Source organism: Rutilus rutilus, assembly GCF_951802725.1.
Source record: "Rutilus rutilus genome assembly, chromosome: 11".
Lineage (NCBI taxonomy): Eukaryota > Metazoa > Chordata > Actinopteri > Cypriniformes > Leuciscidae > Rutilus > Rutilus rutilus.
This window is the reverse complement of record NC_140216.1, coordinates 37,379,818-37,398,173: the sequence shown is the minus strand read 5'-3', so window position 1 is coordinate 37,398,173 and position 18,356 is coordinate 37,379,818. Positions and strand designations below refer to the sequence as shown.

At 34.5% G+C, this 18,356-nt stretch overlaps 1 protein-coding gene across 2 annotated transcripts in view; it reads left to right on the top strand.

The window, feature by feature from the left end:
* The window catches only part of LOC311299488 (rap guanine nucleotide exchange factor 5-like), a 72,173-nt gene extending 54,312 nt beyond the window's left edge, over window positions 1–17,861 (top strand). Inside the window, exons 12-26 of one of the 2 annotated variants that reach the window (XM_084423067.1) lie at window positions 2,444–2,522; window positions 2,742–2,886; window positions 5,741–5,832; window positions 7,768–7,798; window positions 7,904–7,982; window positions 8,917–9,066; window positions 9,163–9,260; window positions 9,780–9,902; window positions 10,873–11,051; window positions 12,390–12,480; window positions 13,131–13,181; window positions 13,289–13,376; window positions 13,507–13,571; window positions 13,672–13,726; window positions 15,079–17,861. In XM_084423067.1, the coding sequence (XP_084279193.1) occupies window positions 2,444–2,522; window positions 2,742–2,886; window positions 5,741–5,832; window positions 7,768–7,798; window positions 7,904–7,982; window positions 8,917–9,066; window positions 9,163–9,260; window positions 9,780–9,902; window positions 10,873–11,051; window positions 12,390–12,480; window positions 13,131–13,181; window positions 13,289–13,376; window positions 13,507–13,571; window positions 13,672–13,726; window positions 15,079–15,197 (1,445 nt within the window). In that variant the 3' untranslated portion in view covers window positions 15,198–17,861. Of the gene's footprint in view, window positions 1–2,443; window positions 2,523–2,741; window positions 2,887–5,740; window positions 5,833–7,767; window positions 7,799–7,903; window positions 7,983–8,916; window positions 9,067–9,162; window positions 9,261–9,779; window positions 9,903–10,872; window positions 11,052–12,235; window positions 12,341–12,389; window positions 12,481–13,130; window positions 13,182–13,288; window positions 13,377–13,506; window positions 13,572–13,671; window positions 13,727–15,078 lie in introns of those variants that run through there. The other variant, XM_084423068.1, reaches the window with a different exon arrangement.
* The last annotated feature ends 495 nt before the right edge of the window (window positions 17,862–18,356 follow it).

Genomic DNA, 18,356 nt, shown 5'->3' with positions numbered 1-18,356 from the left:
TTATGTAATATTGTAATGTTTTAGAGTTAGTAAAAATGTTAGTAAAATTTTATTTTGTAAAATTGTATTCATAATACATACATATTATATATGTACATATATATATATATATACACACACATAAAAGTGATAATTGACAGAATGTAGATGATTTATGATGATCCTAACAGAAAATGTTTTCATTTGCGGAATGAATATTTTTATTTAGTTAACCCTTATGTGCTGTTGGGGATGTTTTCATCCACTATGGGGTATTTTTGAGTCTTAATTTGGCCATAACTTTCTCTGTGTTTCAGCAAATGGAATGATTTTTGGTGACAAATATTATTTTGACACATATTTTGGGAAAATGCTTTGAAATTTTTCAAAAACTCAACAGTACACTGTGGGCAAATTCACTACCCTTTCGTTATGTTTCGTGGCTGAAAACACCCACTACTTTGAACTGCTGTAAAAATGTATCAGATAACACACACACACACACACACACACACACACACACACACACACACAGAGACACTTTATTATGCTATTATACGCCATATAAACTCCATATAACTCCATGTAAAAGCCAGAAACTAAGCTTTTTTTTTTGCACAGGCCTATCTAAAGGGTTAATGGTGCCATCTGGTTATCAACAGTAAAAATGACAAATTTTACCTCTTCCCAACAGGGAAAACCACCAACAATCAAAAATGCATGATTATATGGTGTCATGGCTTTGCAATCAAAAAATGTGGTTATAATGGAAGTCAATGGGGCAAAAACAGCCACGAACAGTAAATGAGGGAGAAAAAGTTCAAATCTGATGCTGCACAAAAACTACCAATGCATCAAAACCAATGTTGTTTCTAATCTTTGACATGTCCAAGACTGTGATAAAAGGTAAAAAAAAAATCCAGTCCACAATCACATTTTATATTGAAAATCAGTCATTTTGTGTGTTTTTTTTCCCAAATCAGTGACATCATTTACGAATTTGGCAATTAAAGAGTTAAAAAATTTAAACATTTAGTAGTTTTGAGCAGGACTGAGGATGATTAATAGATTTATGCAAAAAATTAAAAAAAAAATATTTATCTGATACATTTTTACAGCAGTTCAAAGTAGTGGCTGTTTTCAGCCACGAACATTACGAAAGGGTAGTGAATTTGAACAATGCACAAGGGTTAAGATCATCATAAATCATCTACATTCTGGCAGTTTTTCAATAGATTTACATATCACAAATACGTTATTTTTTAGTATGAAATGAATTCCATATAGTACGCGATTGGCTAACTGTGCTAGAAGCGTCTAAAGACAGTTTGAGTTGAGTTAGACAAAGTGATCAAACGTTTGGTTTTGACTGTGACCTCTCTGAAAGTCACTGTATAATTCACACATTTCATCCCTCCTGCGTCTTCTGACTCTTATTCGGGTCTGTCTCTCAGCAGTCGGTGGAAATAGAGCGATGGATTGTGGGCCGGCGTTCTGTTAGCACAGGCAGTCGATGATAAAAATGGAAATGAATATTTATCAGCAGACGCAGAGAAGACAAACAGAAAGGATGAAGGGAGATGAAGAAGGGGTTTGTGGGTTTTAGTGGAATGCAGTGCAGAAAGTCTTTGTGGTTTGAATATTTTTAAATGGATTTTATTACTGCCAGTAACATTTCTACCAGTATTACATAATATTTACATAATATTTTTATTTTTTATTTTTTTTACATTTAAATTTTTTATTTTCTACAATATATATATATATATTATTATTTAGGACTGTGTATTATTTAGGACTCTATTATTTAGGACTGTGAGAAAATATTTACGCAATATTTAATATCAAATTTATATCAATTATTAATATCAATATCAAAATTTTAAAAAGTTTTTGTTATTTATATTGTTATATTTATGAAATATTGTAATGTATTATTTTTGGGGTACTGTCTATACAATTTCTACCAGTGTTTAAAAACAATAAAATAATTATAAGTATATTTAGTATAATATTTAGACATTTTCTTTGCAAGTGGGTTGAATTTATTTTAATCTCTATTTGTATTTTATATAATATCTACTCAAAATAAAACAGTATTTAAAAAAAAAATACAAAAAAAAAAAATATATATATATATATATATATGCCATTTTTGTGAGGTAAGACACATTTCCTCAACAAGAAACTCTACGGTTCAGTGCGTAGCCTCAGGGGTTTGTTCAAATCACTAACCCCTAGTATGAGCACTAGTAATAGTGACGCCTGCCTCATCAAACAGCACTAATTAACCCCACGCTCATGAATCTCATTAAAGTTCTCATTAAACATGCCTTGCAGGAGAGTGAACTGTAGATCAGCTGACGGTCTGCTTAATTGTGCTAATATCTGCTGATGATGGGAACAGCTTTAATCTATCTGGATGCGGTGGTCCATCATGTTTTACTGTGCGCTTGTCTTTCAGAAATGCTTCTGGACGACTTCTTGTTGACGTATCTGGTCTTCATGTCCACCAGTGAGCTCTGCCAAGCCCTGCTGGGACAATATCCTTCCCCATCACTGCAGCGTGCTCACAAAAACACTCACTGTAGCATGCTTCTGAAATGCCAGATGCAGATATATTGTGTATGTTGTATAGTTAATCAGTACGGCCTTGCTATAGTCGCACATAAAGGCCTAAAGTGTGTGTGTGTGTGTGTGTGTGGATTCAGTCGAGGCTGTTTGCACAGAGAGTCTGTTATGAGTCTTTAACCAGATCTCACCTACTGTACCAAGCGCTCCCGAGGGAAGGAGGAAGGAAAGGAGGCCCTCTTCAGGAAGAGGAAGGTCCTGCACCTGGTCTCCCAGTGGAGCACTCTCTACAAGGACTTCCTGCGAGAGGAGGAGAACGTCAAACTCTTCATGAAGGTGATAACACTGATGTATAGCATTTATGAGTGGAATCTGTGTGGTGGAAGTATTACGGATGTGATTTAAAAACTGGGTAAACCGTCTGTCTTCTGCTGCTGTTGGTGTGTTGGTTTCAGTATAGGTCATCTGATGCGTTTTCAAAAGCAGATACGAAACCAATGTAATGCTGATTATTTAATAAAAGCTAAGAGGTGAAAAATTAACAGTTATCTTACAAAATATTTATTCAACATTATATATATACATAATATTTACAAATATTTACAAATATTTTTTAGTCTATCAGGAAAGTTTGTACTAGTAATTTACACAGTATTTACTCAATAAAAAAAAAAACATATATTTATTTTAATATTTTAAAATATTTTTTTCAAGACTGCCGGTGAAATTGCCACCAATTTTACACAATATTTACTAAAAAACACATTTATACAATGTTTTAATATTTAAAATATTTTTATTCAAGTCTATCTGTAAAATTTCTACAAGTTGTTTTACGCAATATTTACTCAAATTGCTGTATTTATATATTTATTTAATATTTTAGTATTTTAAAATATTTTTTATTTAAGACTCAGTAGTATTTCTACCTGTATTTTACATATTTACTCAAAATTTAGACTCATTAAAATTATATCTATGTAATATTACATAGTTTTTTACACAATATGTACTCAAAATTAAAAACGATTTTGTATTTATGTTTTTATTTATATAATATTTCAGTATTTTTAAATATTTTTATTTAAGACTGTCAGTAAAATATCTTCCTTTTATTTAACATATTTACTAAATTTTAATTTAAAATATTTTTATTCAAGTCTATCTGTAAAATTTGCACAAGTTTTTACACAATATTTACTCAAAATGTAAAATATTTTGTATAAATAATAAAAATATTTTATATTTGTATATTTATATAATATTGTAGTATTTTCAAATATTTTTTATTTAGTACTGTCAGTAAAATTTCTACCTCTATTTTACATATTTACTCAAAACAATAAAACAATAAAAAAATAATATTTATGTAATATTTTAATATTTAAAAAAAAGTGTCAAGGCTGTCAGTAACTATAAGAAGCATTTAGTTGCCTGAACCTGCAGTGAAATGTGTTGTGATGATCTGTGATTGTGTTAAACTCTCACTCTGTGTGTTTGCTAGTTTAGTTTAGCGCCGGTGACTCACACACTCACGGCTTCTCCTCGGGGATCGTCTCGGCCTCATGTCAGGACTTGAGTGTGTTTAATGGCTTTTCACATGTTCAGTCCAGAAAACATCTTTTCTGCCTTCTGCTCGTTGCTCAAGGCCGCATGCAGATGAAAACACTTCAGAAAACACACTTCAGGCGTCATTAAAAGCACTAACCACCATGTGTTCTCTGAAACTGAGTGTTGTAGTACGTAGAGGTTTTTGTGTGTCGATGTTTCAAAGATTTCAGTCTGTCATCTTCAGGAGATTAGAGACACACACACACACACACACACACACACACACACACACACACACACGCAGCACAAATGTACATCTTGTTCTTACCTGCTTTTGTCTCCACCCACTCACACACACGCTCACGCAGTGTTTCCATGGCAACTGTAGTGTCATTGCAGTGACGAGGATGTTTCACGGTCGCCGTATAGATCATTACATGGAGCGTTTCCCAGGTGATAGTTGCCTGGTAACAGGCAGAATTGGGGGGGGGGGCGGGATGTGATGGGTCAGACACACTCACAGCGGACGCTCCAGGTTACCGGCTCAATTACACACACGACACACACCACGCTCAAAAACATTCACATTCCATCAAACGCTAAGAACAGATGAGAACAGATGCACATGATGCTGCTGAGACACTCTGTGTGTGTGTGTGTGTGTGTGTGTGTGTGTGTGTGTGTGTGTGTGTGTGTGTGTGTGTGTGTGTGTGTGTGTGTGTGTGTGTGTGTGTGTGTGTGTGTGCATGAATGTGGATGTAGGTGCTGTTGTTTTACAGCATTGAAACAGTGAAAGTACATTGTTTCCTCACTGTATCTGTGTACTGACATTATCCAGCATGCATTGAGGGAGTGTACACCATTAAAACATACATTCCCAGTGCATGCTGGGTAATAAATCTTCCCTTTACTGCCCAGCATGGACGCAAGGTCAAGTGCCGTTGCAAAAACACACAGTCTCTCATATACACACATTCGGTCGCCACCCAGACGTGTTTTCCCACAGAATTCTGCTTATAGATATATATATATAAATATATATAATTTTTTTTTCAAACCTGTAACTGGCAGTATTATAACAAAAATTTGTTCATTGAAATACAGCTGAAATAAAACAAAATATAAATATTAGATCAAAATATTAAAATTAAAGAACTTAAAGAAAAATATATAAAAAACTAAAACTAATATAAATCATAAAAGGACATAACAAAATTACTAAAACCTGAACTAAAATTAAAATGAAAACTAAAAGTATAAAAATAAAAGCTAATTCAAAACATTTATAAATTCTAGAATAGTATATGAATAGTATTAAAATATCTCTGGTAACTGTTGAGTTGATCTTTATTTAATGATATGGAATTTCCTGGTATTCAATGTGCAATGGCCATATATAAATCTTATTCAAGAGTATTTAAGAAAGAATATATGATAGAGTTGTTATTGATTTTTGTTGTTCTTGTATTTTGTGTTATGTTATTACTTAATATAGTATATCATCATAGTAGGCGGTTCTGCTGTTGAAGTATAATCATCCAAATGGGAAACGTCATCGGCTGATTCTGAAAATTAAAAATGGCCAAACGTCCACTAATCGATCAGTCCACTAATATAAATGTGTGGTGTGTTCCTGCAGTCTCTGTATCGATACGTGCTGGAGGACGTGTATGAGTTCCCCACGCTGGAGAAGGACCTGAAGGAGTTCCAGAAGCTTCTGCGCCGGAGACAGTGAGTCTCACATTTGCCATTTTAATTGAGACATTTTGAATAGTGAAGATCACTTCAACTTAATTTTGACAGATGTGGCCCTTACAAGTAAAGCGAATGCAGATGAGCACACACACACATCTCGTGGCTCTCTTTGAGCTCCTTACGTTCGTCAGTTCATCAGCTTAGCCTCGTGAATTGAGCTTAGCATGGACACGTTCCCGTTCGGGCCGGATCCTCCCGCTGCTCATCCTCGGGGTTTGGCAGGCGTATGTTCGTAATCCCACTAAATGAGGTGCCGGACTCGGAGGTGTAGTTATGACTGCCGTGGGGGGCGGAGTTACGCTGTGCTCACTCTGATTGGCTCCCCGAGCGGCAGAAGGGTAATTGGGCGTAACGTGTGTGAGATGAATAAAAGAGGGAAATGCTCAATAGTGTCATTGATGTCACTGAGCGTTGAGAGTAAATGGAGGATTGATTATTTAATGATCTCACGTGTATTCTTTAGCGTTTCATAAGAGAGATCTCAATATTGTCTCAGACTGTGCCAGATTTAGAGATGTCAATATGTACTCGTACATTTCTCATCAAGTTAATTTGAATGTATTTAATATCTCATTTGTTTCTCCTGGACAGCAACAAGATTGAATTAAAACCTTTGCTTGAGCCCTTTTTTTCTATGGAGTTTCATAGGAGATCAATATTGTCTCAAACTCTGCTCATATTTGGAATTAAAAGTCAGTGATGTCAGTATGGACTCAAACACTTCTCATCAAGTGCATTTGAATATCTTTAATATCTCAATCATTTGTCCAAGAGAGCAATGTAATCAGATTGTCACTTTTGTTTGAGTTTTCCTACTTTTGACCTGAGAAACACACACCAATAGTCTCACGTCTCTTTTAAAGTTTCAGAAAAGATCTCAACAATGTTTCAGATTGTTCTCAGATTGGCTTAAAACAACAAATTCTGCAATCCCAAGTCAAAGACAAAGACCAATCTGAGCTGTTTAACTCCCGGTTAACTTAATTAATCTGAGCTGTACATTAATTGTATAGCTCTATACTAATAACTGCTTCATTTGTGTCTATTTTCATTTCTTTTATTGGACTTTGGAAGAAACATTTGAGACAAAATTGATATTTGAGTCTCCTGAGCTCTAAAGGAACAACTTCTGAACCCAATCATCTTACTTTTGTGACCCTGGACCACAATAACCAGTCACATGGGTCAGATTTATACATCATCTAAAAGCTGAATAAATAAGCTTCCATTGATGTATGGTTTGTTAGGATAGGACAAAATTTTGGCAGAGATACAACTATTGTAAATCTGGAATCTGAGAGTGCAAAAAAATCGAAACATTGAGAAAATCTCCTTTAAAGTTGTGCATTTATATTCACGATTGTGCTGCATTCACTCACAAAAATAAACGTTTTATATATTTTCGGTAGAAAATTTACTAAATATCTTCATGTAACTTCATCTTTACTTAATATCCTAATGAATTTTGGCATAAAAGAAGAATCGATAATTTTGACCCATACAATGTGTTGTTGGCTATTGCCACAGATATACCCGTGCGACTCGTGACTGGTTTTGTGATCCAGGGTCACATTTGTCACAGGAAAAATAAATAAAGTGAGCGTTTTATTCTCCACAGAAAGGTTTTGTGTTGAAATGAGGGATGAGAAAATGATTCCTGCTGTTTTCCTGTTAAAACAAAACTTCTCCCAGACACAGTGATGATTTTGGCTTCCGGTTGAGAGCATCACTCTTCAGATGTAGATGTAGAGCGAGAGAGGAGTCTCTCAGGAGACAGCTGGCCCACACGTCTCTGACAGAAGTGTTGAATCTCCCGTCTCTCAGTTCTCTATTCACTGTCAGACTCACAGTTCAACAGACATGCATGTCTCCTAATGTGTCTCTAAGTTATTTCTCCCTGTTTTCCCTCAGTACGATGGACGACTACTCTCCACACCAAAAGGTGAGAGAAGAAATTGTGATTTTTTTTTAAATAAATTACCAAACAATGAAAATGATAAACCTGGTTTGTATTGTGAGTAAAGACATGAGGTGGCTGTCGTTTCAGAGTAAAGCGCTGTACCAGCAGCTGAGCCTGAAGGAGAACTGTGTTCCTCTCCGCGGGTCTCCAGTCGAGACCAGAGACGGTAATCAGTCCTCTCGTGCTGTGGGATTAGTTTCTGCACACATTTAACACAACATACTGTACACCCACATAGTTAAACTCTATGTTTTTGGGATAAATGTCATGAGGAAAGTAATTAATTAAAATTCGGAGAAAACTGTATATCTGTCTGTTATACACACACACACACACACACACACACACACACACACACACACACACACATACAGAGACACACACACACACTCACACAGACACATACACACGGACACACACACACACACACACACACATACACACACACACACATATGAATATGGATAATATATTCATTTTCTTTTTTAATTTTTGTTTTGATTGTAGGGTTAAACCTGACCTATTTGTATATTAATCTTATATTTTGTATATCATTTTGCATATTAAATTATGTTAAATTATATATTTTTTGCATTGCAGTGTAGGTGATTGTCAATGAAAAAAAAATTCGACTGCAAAACAAACGTCATAATGTAACAAAATTTTCTTTGTGCAAAAATACATTTATTATATATAATATTTTAATCATTTTAATGCAACATAATGTAAATCAAAATAAAATATAATAACAGATTTGTTTTTAGAAAAACAGTAATAGTACGGTACTTCATTTTCTTTTTTGCACATATAAATGTATTAAAATATAAATGTAAAATAAAGTATAATTGATTAAAAATTATAAATTAACAGAACTAAATTTTCTTCATGGAAAAACATATTTAAATAAATAATAATATTTAAAAAATATTTGTAATATAATATATGCATGTAAAAGGAATATAATTGAATATAGAAATATAAATGTAATTGCTTCATCTTTTGACTTTGGGGTGAAATGAATCCAGACATATTTTTGACAGTGTTCATGAGATTCACTGATTAAAATCCCCTCTCTTTCTCTGTGTGTGTGTGTGTGTCAGTGATGTGTCGTGTGTACGTGAGCTGTGACTCGTATCTCAGCATGCGTGTGAAGCCTTCAGTCGTGGCTCAGGAGCTTCTGCACATCGTGGCTCAGCGGATGGACAGATCTGAAGACGACATGATGCTGACGGTCCAGACGTACAGCGGAGGTTCATACACACACACACACACACACACACGCGACTCAGACAGAACCGTAAACACATCTACACACACACACATTCACTCTCTCTTCTGTGTCACAGAGCAGCGTGTCCTTCAGCCTCACGACAGTATTTACCCCGAGTCTCTGGTGGCGCCGGGCAGACTGATCGCCTGTCGGAGAGACCTCAGCGAGATCCTGGTAGAACAACTCTCAACTTTACTGTGTATCTGTGTTCCACCAATTAACAATCAAAGTAAAAACAATATTAGAAGAAAAATGCATATACATATCAAATATGTGACCCTGGAGCACAAATCCAGTCACAAGGGTATTAAATATTACAGTACATAATCTAAAAGCTGAATAAATAAACGTTCCATTGATGTGGTTTGTTATGATAGGACAATATTTTTGGCCGGGATACACAACTATTTGAAAATCTGGAATCTGAGGGTGCAAAAAAATCGAAATATTGAGAAAATCGCCTTTAAAGTGTCCATTTATGTTCACGATTGTGCCGCATTCTTACTCTGCGTTCTTCCATAACCAGGATTTCTTCAATAATTCCAAACCATTGTTTACACTTGCCAAATTCCTAGTTATAGTTTTTTTGCAAGCCACAAGAAGAATCTTACATACATATTAGGAACTATGCCTTTAATATTTTCCATAAGTAAAAACTGAGTGCTCTTCTGTGATGGTGTGTGTGTCTCTCAGCCGCCTCTGACTGAATGTCCTGAGTTGGGACAGAAGGCGGTCAGACTGCTGGGGATCAACACGTGGGACGTCGCCGTGGCTCTCACCAACTTCGAGTGGAATCTCTTCAACTCCATCCATGAGGTGAAGCTTCTGTCACAGCAGGACATGTTCACATGAACCCTGTTATGAAGTGGAACGAGTTGAAATGATCGTCTGCGGGCCAGAGATGCTGTCCGTAGAGCTCATGTTGTTTTTCATCTTAAACCTCAATGACTAATACTTACGATGGCATTCATATTTGATAAACATGTCCTTTATACATTAAGCTCATATTGGAGTTTTTACAATGTTCCGCTTTAAAAGAACATCCTTTAATCATTTACACAATAACTCTTCCAAAAACATTCCTATAATGAAATGGAATGTTTCTAAAATGTTTGTAAGATATTACACTCCCGTTCAGAGGTTTGGGGTCGATAGGACTTTTTAATGTTTCTGAAAGAGTTTCTTCTGCTCACCAAAGCTGCATTTATTTGATCAAAAATACAGTAAAAGTAGTATAATTCTGAAATATTATTACAATTTCAAAATGACTGTTTTCTATGTGAATATATAACCAAATGTAATTTATTCCTGTGATCAAAGCTGAATTTTCAGCATCATTACTCCAGTCTTCAGTGTCACATGATCCTTCAGAAATCATTCTAATATGATTACCTTTATTATTATCAATGGTGAAAATTAATCAGTGGTTTTGCTGATTCATATTTTTGGGGGAAACCGTGATTCTTTGATGAATAGAAAGTTGAAAAGAACAGCATTTACCTAAAATAGAAATGTTTTGTAACATTGTAAAAGTCTTTACTGTCACTTTTGATCAATTGAATGCGTCCTTGCTGAATAAACGTATTAATTTCTTTTTTTTAAATCGTACTGAGCCCAAACTTTTGAAAGATATTGCACATTTGCTCTTTTAAACCACACGTGGACACATGTATCAGCAGATGAAGAGCCTGTGTGATGATGCTCTCTCTCTCTCTCTCTCTCTCTCTCTCTCTCTCTCTCTCTCTCTCTCTCTCTCTCTCTCTCTCTCTCTCTCTCTCTCTCTCAGCAAGAGCTGATCTTCTACACGTTCAGTCGTCAGGCCAGCACTGGCCACACGGTGGCGCTAGAGTTCCTGCTGCAGCGCTGTAACGAGGTCCAGCAGTGGGTGATGTCAGAGGTGCTGCTGTGCCCCTCGCTCGGGAAACGAGTCCAGCTGCTCAAGAAGTTCATCAAGATCGCTGCTCAGTGAGTCTCCGCTCCGAGTGTGTTTGTCAGGATCCACATCTGTACTGAAGTATTAAATACAGGTTATTGCACAGACATGAATCAGAACGCACACTGGAATATACAGCTCTGCTTTGATCAACCAGTACCACTTTTTACGATTTTTTGTATCTTTAATAAAATTATTTATTAAAAATGTCAAACATTTTAGTAGTTTAGTTTATATTTTATTATTAAAACAATATAATACACATGACATATAGTGATTGTTTTTAAATGTAATAAAATAATAGTAAAATATAAAAAAATATTTTAGTTTACTATTTTAGTTTATATTTTATTATTAAAAATAATATTGGATTTTATGACAGATAGTCAGATACTGATTGTTTTTGTTTGATAAAATAATATTGATTTATTTAATATATTAAATATTTTATTAGTTTAGTTTGTTTTATCATTACAACAATATTTCCAACTTTTTCTGACAGATACTGATTACTCATATGTTTAATAAAAAATATTGATATATTAAAATATTACATTTTATTTAATTATTTTAGTTTATATTTTAAAATATAATAATACTTTTTGAGGCATATATGGGTTATTCTTGTGTATAATAAAATTAAATTGATATATTACAAATATAGAATATTTTATTTAGATATTATTTTATTATTAAAATATGATAATGCTGCTTTTATGACAGACAGATTATTTTTGTTTAATAAAGTAATATTAAATAAACATATATATCATATTTTTTCATATTTTAGTTTATGTTGTTATTTAACTACAAGAATACAATATTTTATGTTATTATCATTTCCAATATTTTTTGTTGTTATAATTGCTGTTTTTTTGTTTTTTTTTGCAATCTAAATGTTTGCATATTTATTTGTTTGCAAATGTATTATAGTTTTCTAATTGTTTCTGACTTGAGAATGAGTTAATGGTTTTAAGTTATAAAGAGCAATTATCAAACCAATATCATAACCAAAAATACTTTACCTGCTGTTTGTCAGACTCAAAAAAAAATCTATATATGATTTGATTCCATAAACTAAAGTTTGTCAGTGTCAGTTTATACCCGTGTGTGTGTGTGTGTGTGTGTGTGTGTGTGTGTGTGTGTGTGTGTGTGTGTGTGTGTGTGTGTGTGTGTGTGTGTGTGTGTGTGTGTGTCACATGCATCCGCCGCTCAGTGAACAGACTGTGTGAACAGATTATGTGCGGTTAACATCTTTATTAGTCAGTCAGAGAGGTTCTGGTATGATGTTTTATTCTGTGTGGGTGTGTCTGGAAGGCAGCGACTGACTCGTGTGTGTGTGTGTGTGTGTGTGTGTGTGTGTGTTTCAGCTGTAAAGCGCACAGGAACCTGAACTCCTCGTTTGCTATCATCATGGGTTTAAACACCGCAGCCGTCAGCCGGCTCAACCAGACGTGGGAGGTAAAACACTTCACACACTCACACATCATGCTCACCCTGTACTAACCAGCTGTGATGATGATGATGACACTAGTTTACTTTACAAACAATTGGTCTCTCCATGCGAACAGTGAACAGAGGCAAAATCACAGAATATACAATGATTAATGACGTTTAATATACAGTTTGGACCAACCAGCACAACATGAGAACTATAGAGATTTGAGGATTCATCGCTGGTTGCTCTGGTGTGAACACAGTTTAAGGGTGAACGAGTTAACGATACAAAAGTCAGCATGAAACCGAAGCTGCAATCGTCTTTTCTGCCCTATTGGATCAAGAACAAATGTGGGCGGGGCTTGATTTCGTCCATTGGGAATTGATTGGATGGTTGTGGTTTGCAATAGGCTGATCTCATGTGAGTGACAGGTTGCCCCGCCCACATCATCAGAGAAGAGAAGAGCTGCCAGAGGGAGGATAAAGTGATTCGGATTCAAGATCACGACAGCAGATGAATTTAAAAAATAATGATGTGCACGGATAAATCATTTGTAATAAACACTGCAATACTCCATTAAAAAAATAAGAATTGTCCATTTTGATTTCATAATGACTTTAAACAAGATGATGACTTTCCTGCTCATCAGTTTCTGTCGCTCTCTTTCCTGCAGAAAGTTCCCGGGAAATTCAAGAAGCTTTTCTCTGAACTTGAGCTGTTGACGGTACGTCAAACCCAGTCACATAAACATAAAACAAGCATAAATAGGGTTGATTTTGATTCCATGTCAACTTTATGATCATAAAGAGATTCATCCGTCTTCTTCCTCAGGATCCATCCATGAATCACAAAGCCTACAGAGACGCTTTCAAGAAGATGAAGCCGCCCAAAATCCCCTTCATGCCTCTGCTGCTCAAAGGTACAGGAGCCGCCCGCTGGTGGACAGGAAGTGATGTCACAACCACTCACATACACCACACACACATACATCGCATGGCCAGTGATTTGTTTCTTGGTCTCGTGATGTTGTGATCTCTGTTGGTTTTCAGATATCACCTTCATCCATGAGGGGAACAAAACATTTCATGATAATCTGGTGAATTTCGAGAAGCTGGTGAGTGTCCGTGATTGACAGGCTTCAGATGTGTTATCTTCACTGAGATGTGTTGTTGATGTGTGTGTGTGTGTGTGTGTGTGTGTGTGTGTGTTTTCAGCACATGATAGCCGACACCGTCCGACTCATTCGCCACTGTCAGACTGATCAGACAGGTCAGTGTGTCCTCCGGTCGAGTGTCCAATCACAAACATCATTTACATATGTCATGTTTTTACTAATCAAAATGAAAGCATCACATGGTTGATATTTCATAAGGTGTGATTAATATAAACACACATTATGCCTTAATATCAGGGCTTTTAAGTGATTTCTTTTGGGCATTCTGAGCAGAAACTGTATTTTTATGCAGATGTTTTGCTAAATAATATTTGCTAAATGTAATAAAAAAAAATAATTAAAAAAAAACTTGGTCTTTGCTTTAGTGAAAAATTATCAGAACAAAATCACATTATTAACCAGTGACCAGAGTTTAAAAATAATGTTTTAATGTTTTCACTCTGAAACAGTTTAAAGGGATTTTGGTTCCTGGTTTTGTTCCTTGAACCATTTCTCATCTCTGGTTATATACTGTATATTAATAAATATATATAATATTTCAGTTATTATAACAGTATCGGCCAATCTTAGTGTTTTATATCATTATTATTCTGATTATTAAAACAGTACAAATTTATCAGCTATCATATTGGTGATCAGCCATAAAAATACGCATTTACATATAGGTACATAAAAGGTAATAAATAAAAATAAATAATTATTATAAATATAATATGTTTATTTATTATCATAGCTGCTAATTATCAGCTATCTGGATATCTGTAATTATTTAGTTATTTTAGTTTATATTTTATTATTAAAATATAATAATGCTGTTTTTATGACAGAAAGATTATTGTTTAATATAGTAATATTAAATATATTATAAATACAGTATATATCATATTTTTTGAATATTTTCGTTTATATGCTAACTACAAGAATACAATATTATATATTTTTTATCATTTTTAATATTTTTTTGTTTTTGTAATTGCTGTTTGCTGTGTTTTATTTTTGTTGCAATCTAAAAAAAAATATTTTATAAAGTTTTCTGATTCTTAATCAGTTATTAAGTTATGAAGTTATTATAACAGTATCGGCCAATCGGCCAGATTTAAATCATTATTACTCTGATTATATTATATATATAAAACAGTACAAATTTATCAGCTATCATATTGGTGATCAGCCATAAAAATATGCATTTACATTCTAAAGTAAATAAAAGGTTTTATATATATATATATATATATATATATATATATATATATATATATATATATATATATATATATATATATATATAATTAGACACTGCTAATTATTAGCTGTCTGTATCAGGCAAAATGTCTGTATTGATGCATTGATAATTCAGTAGTAATTAATATCTCAGGTCATCGTCTCTCTCTTCATTAGAGCTGAGGAGAATAAGTCCGTTAACTCCATTGATTTCTCCTCTTCCCAGGAAACGAGCTTTCCCCGTGTGACAGCGCTGAGGTGCGATCCAGTGTCCATTACCTTCACATCATTGACAATCAGCAGACTCTGTTTGAACTGTCCCACAGACTGGAGCCGCGCGTCTGAGAGAGAGCTCACACACACACACACACACACACACACCGATTCCAGCTCCCAGCACTGACTGAACGGACACTGATAGTGGATATTAGTGTGTTTCCTCCTCCGTCACAGAGCTCTTTCACAGCCAGATGAGTGAGACCACAGTCCATCAGGACATCAGTCTGCCTGAACACACAGCCTGTGTTCTCTAGATGTGAATAAATCTTTATTTCTTAATGTCAAAAATAGATAATTGAGAAGTCGATAAAAGCTTGTTTTCCTGTCCACAGGAGAAGCGTAAACTTTTTCAGCGATGTTTTGTTGTAATGCTACCAGCATTCTGGACCATATTTATAGGCTATATCAATTTATTATTAGGACAGTTAGGGCTGGGCGATATTTTAATATTTTGATTTAAAAAATATATATATAATATATAAATATACTTTTTTTTTTCAGCCTTTTGAACATGTTCGGTATTTATTAGTATTTATATATTTGCTCTGAAATAGATTTGAAGGCTGATTTCTTTTAGTAATTTCAACCAAATAGAAATTATTGCCAGTTTGATTAAACATATTTAATGCAAGAAGAAAAATACAGTAAAAAAAATAACAACAACACATGTTTAAAAATTAAAAGCAATATTAACATATAAAAGACTGAGACTCGAGATTTCATGGAAAAGAATCAGAGAAGAAACTCAATGGCCAAATAAAATCATCACAATGTTGCTTCATTTTATAAATATGTGATATTTTATAAACAAAGCGTATATTGCCCGGCCCTACAGTGTAAACTCAGACTGAACGAACAAACACAACTGGTGTCAAAGGTCATGATGATGTCATATAGGGCCAAGTACTCACTTTCTACTGAATCTTGTTATGATGATGTTAAGTTTCCTCATATTATTTAATGTTTCCAGTTTGAGCTCAGTCCAGATGTGACACAGCCAGTCTTTCCCACGACACGCCGGTGACTGAAGCTTTTCTGAAGTGTAATTTCTACAGTGACCTGACAGTATTATTTCACAGTCATTATTTCTGGGTCCGTTCGGTGGTCGAGGCTCTTGAAGATGTTCGTTTCGTGCAGTTTTTGCCCTTCACTCGCTCTCGTTTGGATACAGTCGTTTATATTTGCAGTTCTGAAGCTCTGGTGTGAAACTCGTTTCAGTTTGAACGAGATTTTAAAGTGACATGCATGCATATTGTATTTGCACTTACATCTTTGTTTGTACATTATCGTGTAAGAATGTATATACGTTTGTAAATGTAAAGAAAAATAAGTTGGGTCATTTGCAAACACACGTTTCTGTGCCAAGCACTATTATGGGAGAGCAATGCAATATGAGAGGATTTTAATATTGTGAAATGTTTTATAAAAGCCTTGAACCCCGATCTGTTCTGACGTGATGCGATCCAGTGCACAGAACAAAACTACTTCTAAAGTGGGATTTGATGCCAAAATCTGAGTTGATTACATCACTTGATTTCTCGATTTGTTTGATTAAAGGGAATTATGGATTTGTAAATGAAGAGCTCAGGAAAGAGTTCGAGTTTTTAGGCCACAGACGTCTGAATCTGAGCTTCATCTGTTTCCACACTGACACATTTTGTTCACAGACGTGCGAACATCTCACCTGAACGTCCTGTGATAGACGACACAGAGCTTTTGTTGATATATATCTATAGCACTTGTGTTATTTTGTGTTTGACGGGATGTTTCCAGATGTGCAGAACAGATAGAGATGATGATGATGATAAAACATTGGCTGTCCGATGATTTGGTGAATCTCACAAAAAATGTCTGGGTCACGCATTTCACCCCGAGGAGTCATACATGAGAAATAAAAAACATCCTTTATTTTATTTATTTACATTTATTTTATTTTATCAAATTATATTAAGTACAACAAATATAATTTAATTATACAATAATAATATAATTATACAACAAACAGAACTGCAAGGTGTGTTTAAATGTGCTTAATTGTCATGAAAATAATGTCACAATGCGAGGAAAATTTTTAATTAGGTACTTAAAACCTATTTAATTTTATTTATGTCATTATAAAATAGTATGAATCATATTTATGCAGTTTTGTAAAAAAAAAAAAAAAAAAAATTTTATATACTTTATTTCTTTTTTTGTTGTTAAATTTTGGGGTGAAATATGACCTACAAGTTAATCATCTCATTTTTTACCTCAAGACTGCTCATAACTTTAAGTAAGTAACATAAGAAAGTAGACTGGACTAGCCCTAACTAATTTGGTCAGACTAGATCTTCAGATTGAGTCTTAACTTGGTGATTTCTGACAGTTTTTGTGAGATTCTCTCGGGTAAATGAAGTATTTTGAGGTTTGCTGTTCTCCTAAAGCTTGTGGATTGTGGCTGATCTTGTGCTGTAATGGATTTGAATAGGGAAGAAACTGGACTGACCTGCCGTCGCCAAAAGCAGGACAGAAAGCCACTGAGATTATGAACATTTATGGGGTGTTGTTGTAATCTGCAAATGTAAATATAGATATGCTCTGAATATAAGACTTAATGTTAAAAAAACACAGAGATTCAAAGCAATATATTTACAGTCTGTTGCTATAGAAACCACACACGTCTTTTCTATAACCTGCATTTTTACAATAATGTTTAAAGGCAAATGTCAATAAAAGATTTATGTAACATTACATGCTGTCTTAAATGAATTATTGTTATTATTATTTTTATTTTGTGAATTATCTCTCATTAATTCCACTGTCTTTTGTTTGCATAATCCAGATTTATTTATGTTTAAGAATAATGCTTCTGGGTCCTTTATTAATCACTAGTTCATTCAAGGTGTAAAGGAGCGTGTTTTAGACTGAAAACAGCAATGAACACTTTAAATATTGAGCAAAAATGTTTAATTCTTATCACAGCACAACCTCACCACACACACACTACATTAAACAGAGTTTAGGAATAACGTCTCGGTGACGTATGTAACCCTAGTTAGTCCCTACTCAGGGAACGACGAATGGGGTTTCGCTTAGAAAGCCTCTCACCTTCGAGTATACAAAACGAGCCAATGGCAAGAAAATGCCATGGGTCCGCGGAATTTGCATAGTGTAAGTCTGCCCCATGTCGTGGGTATATAAGGAAGTACGCTGGCAACATGCAGATATGTTTCTTCGTTGAGGAGC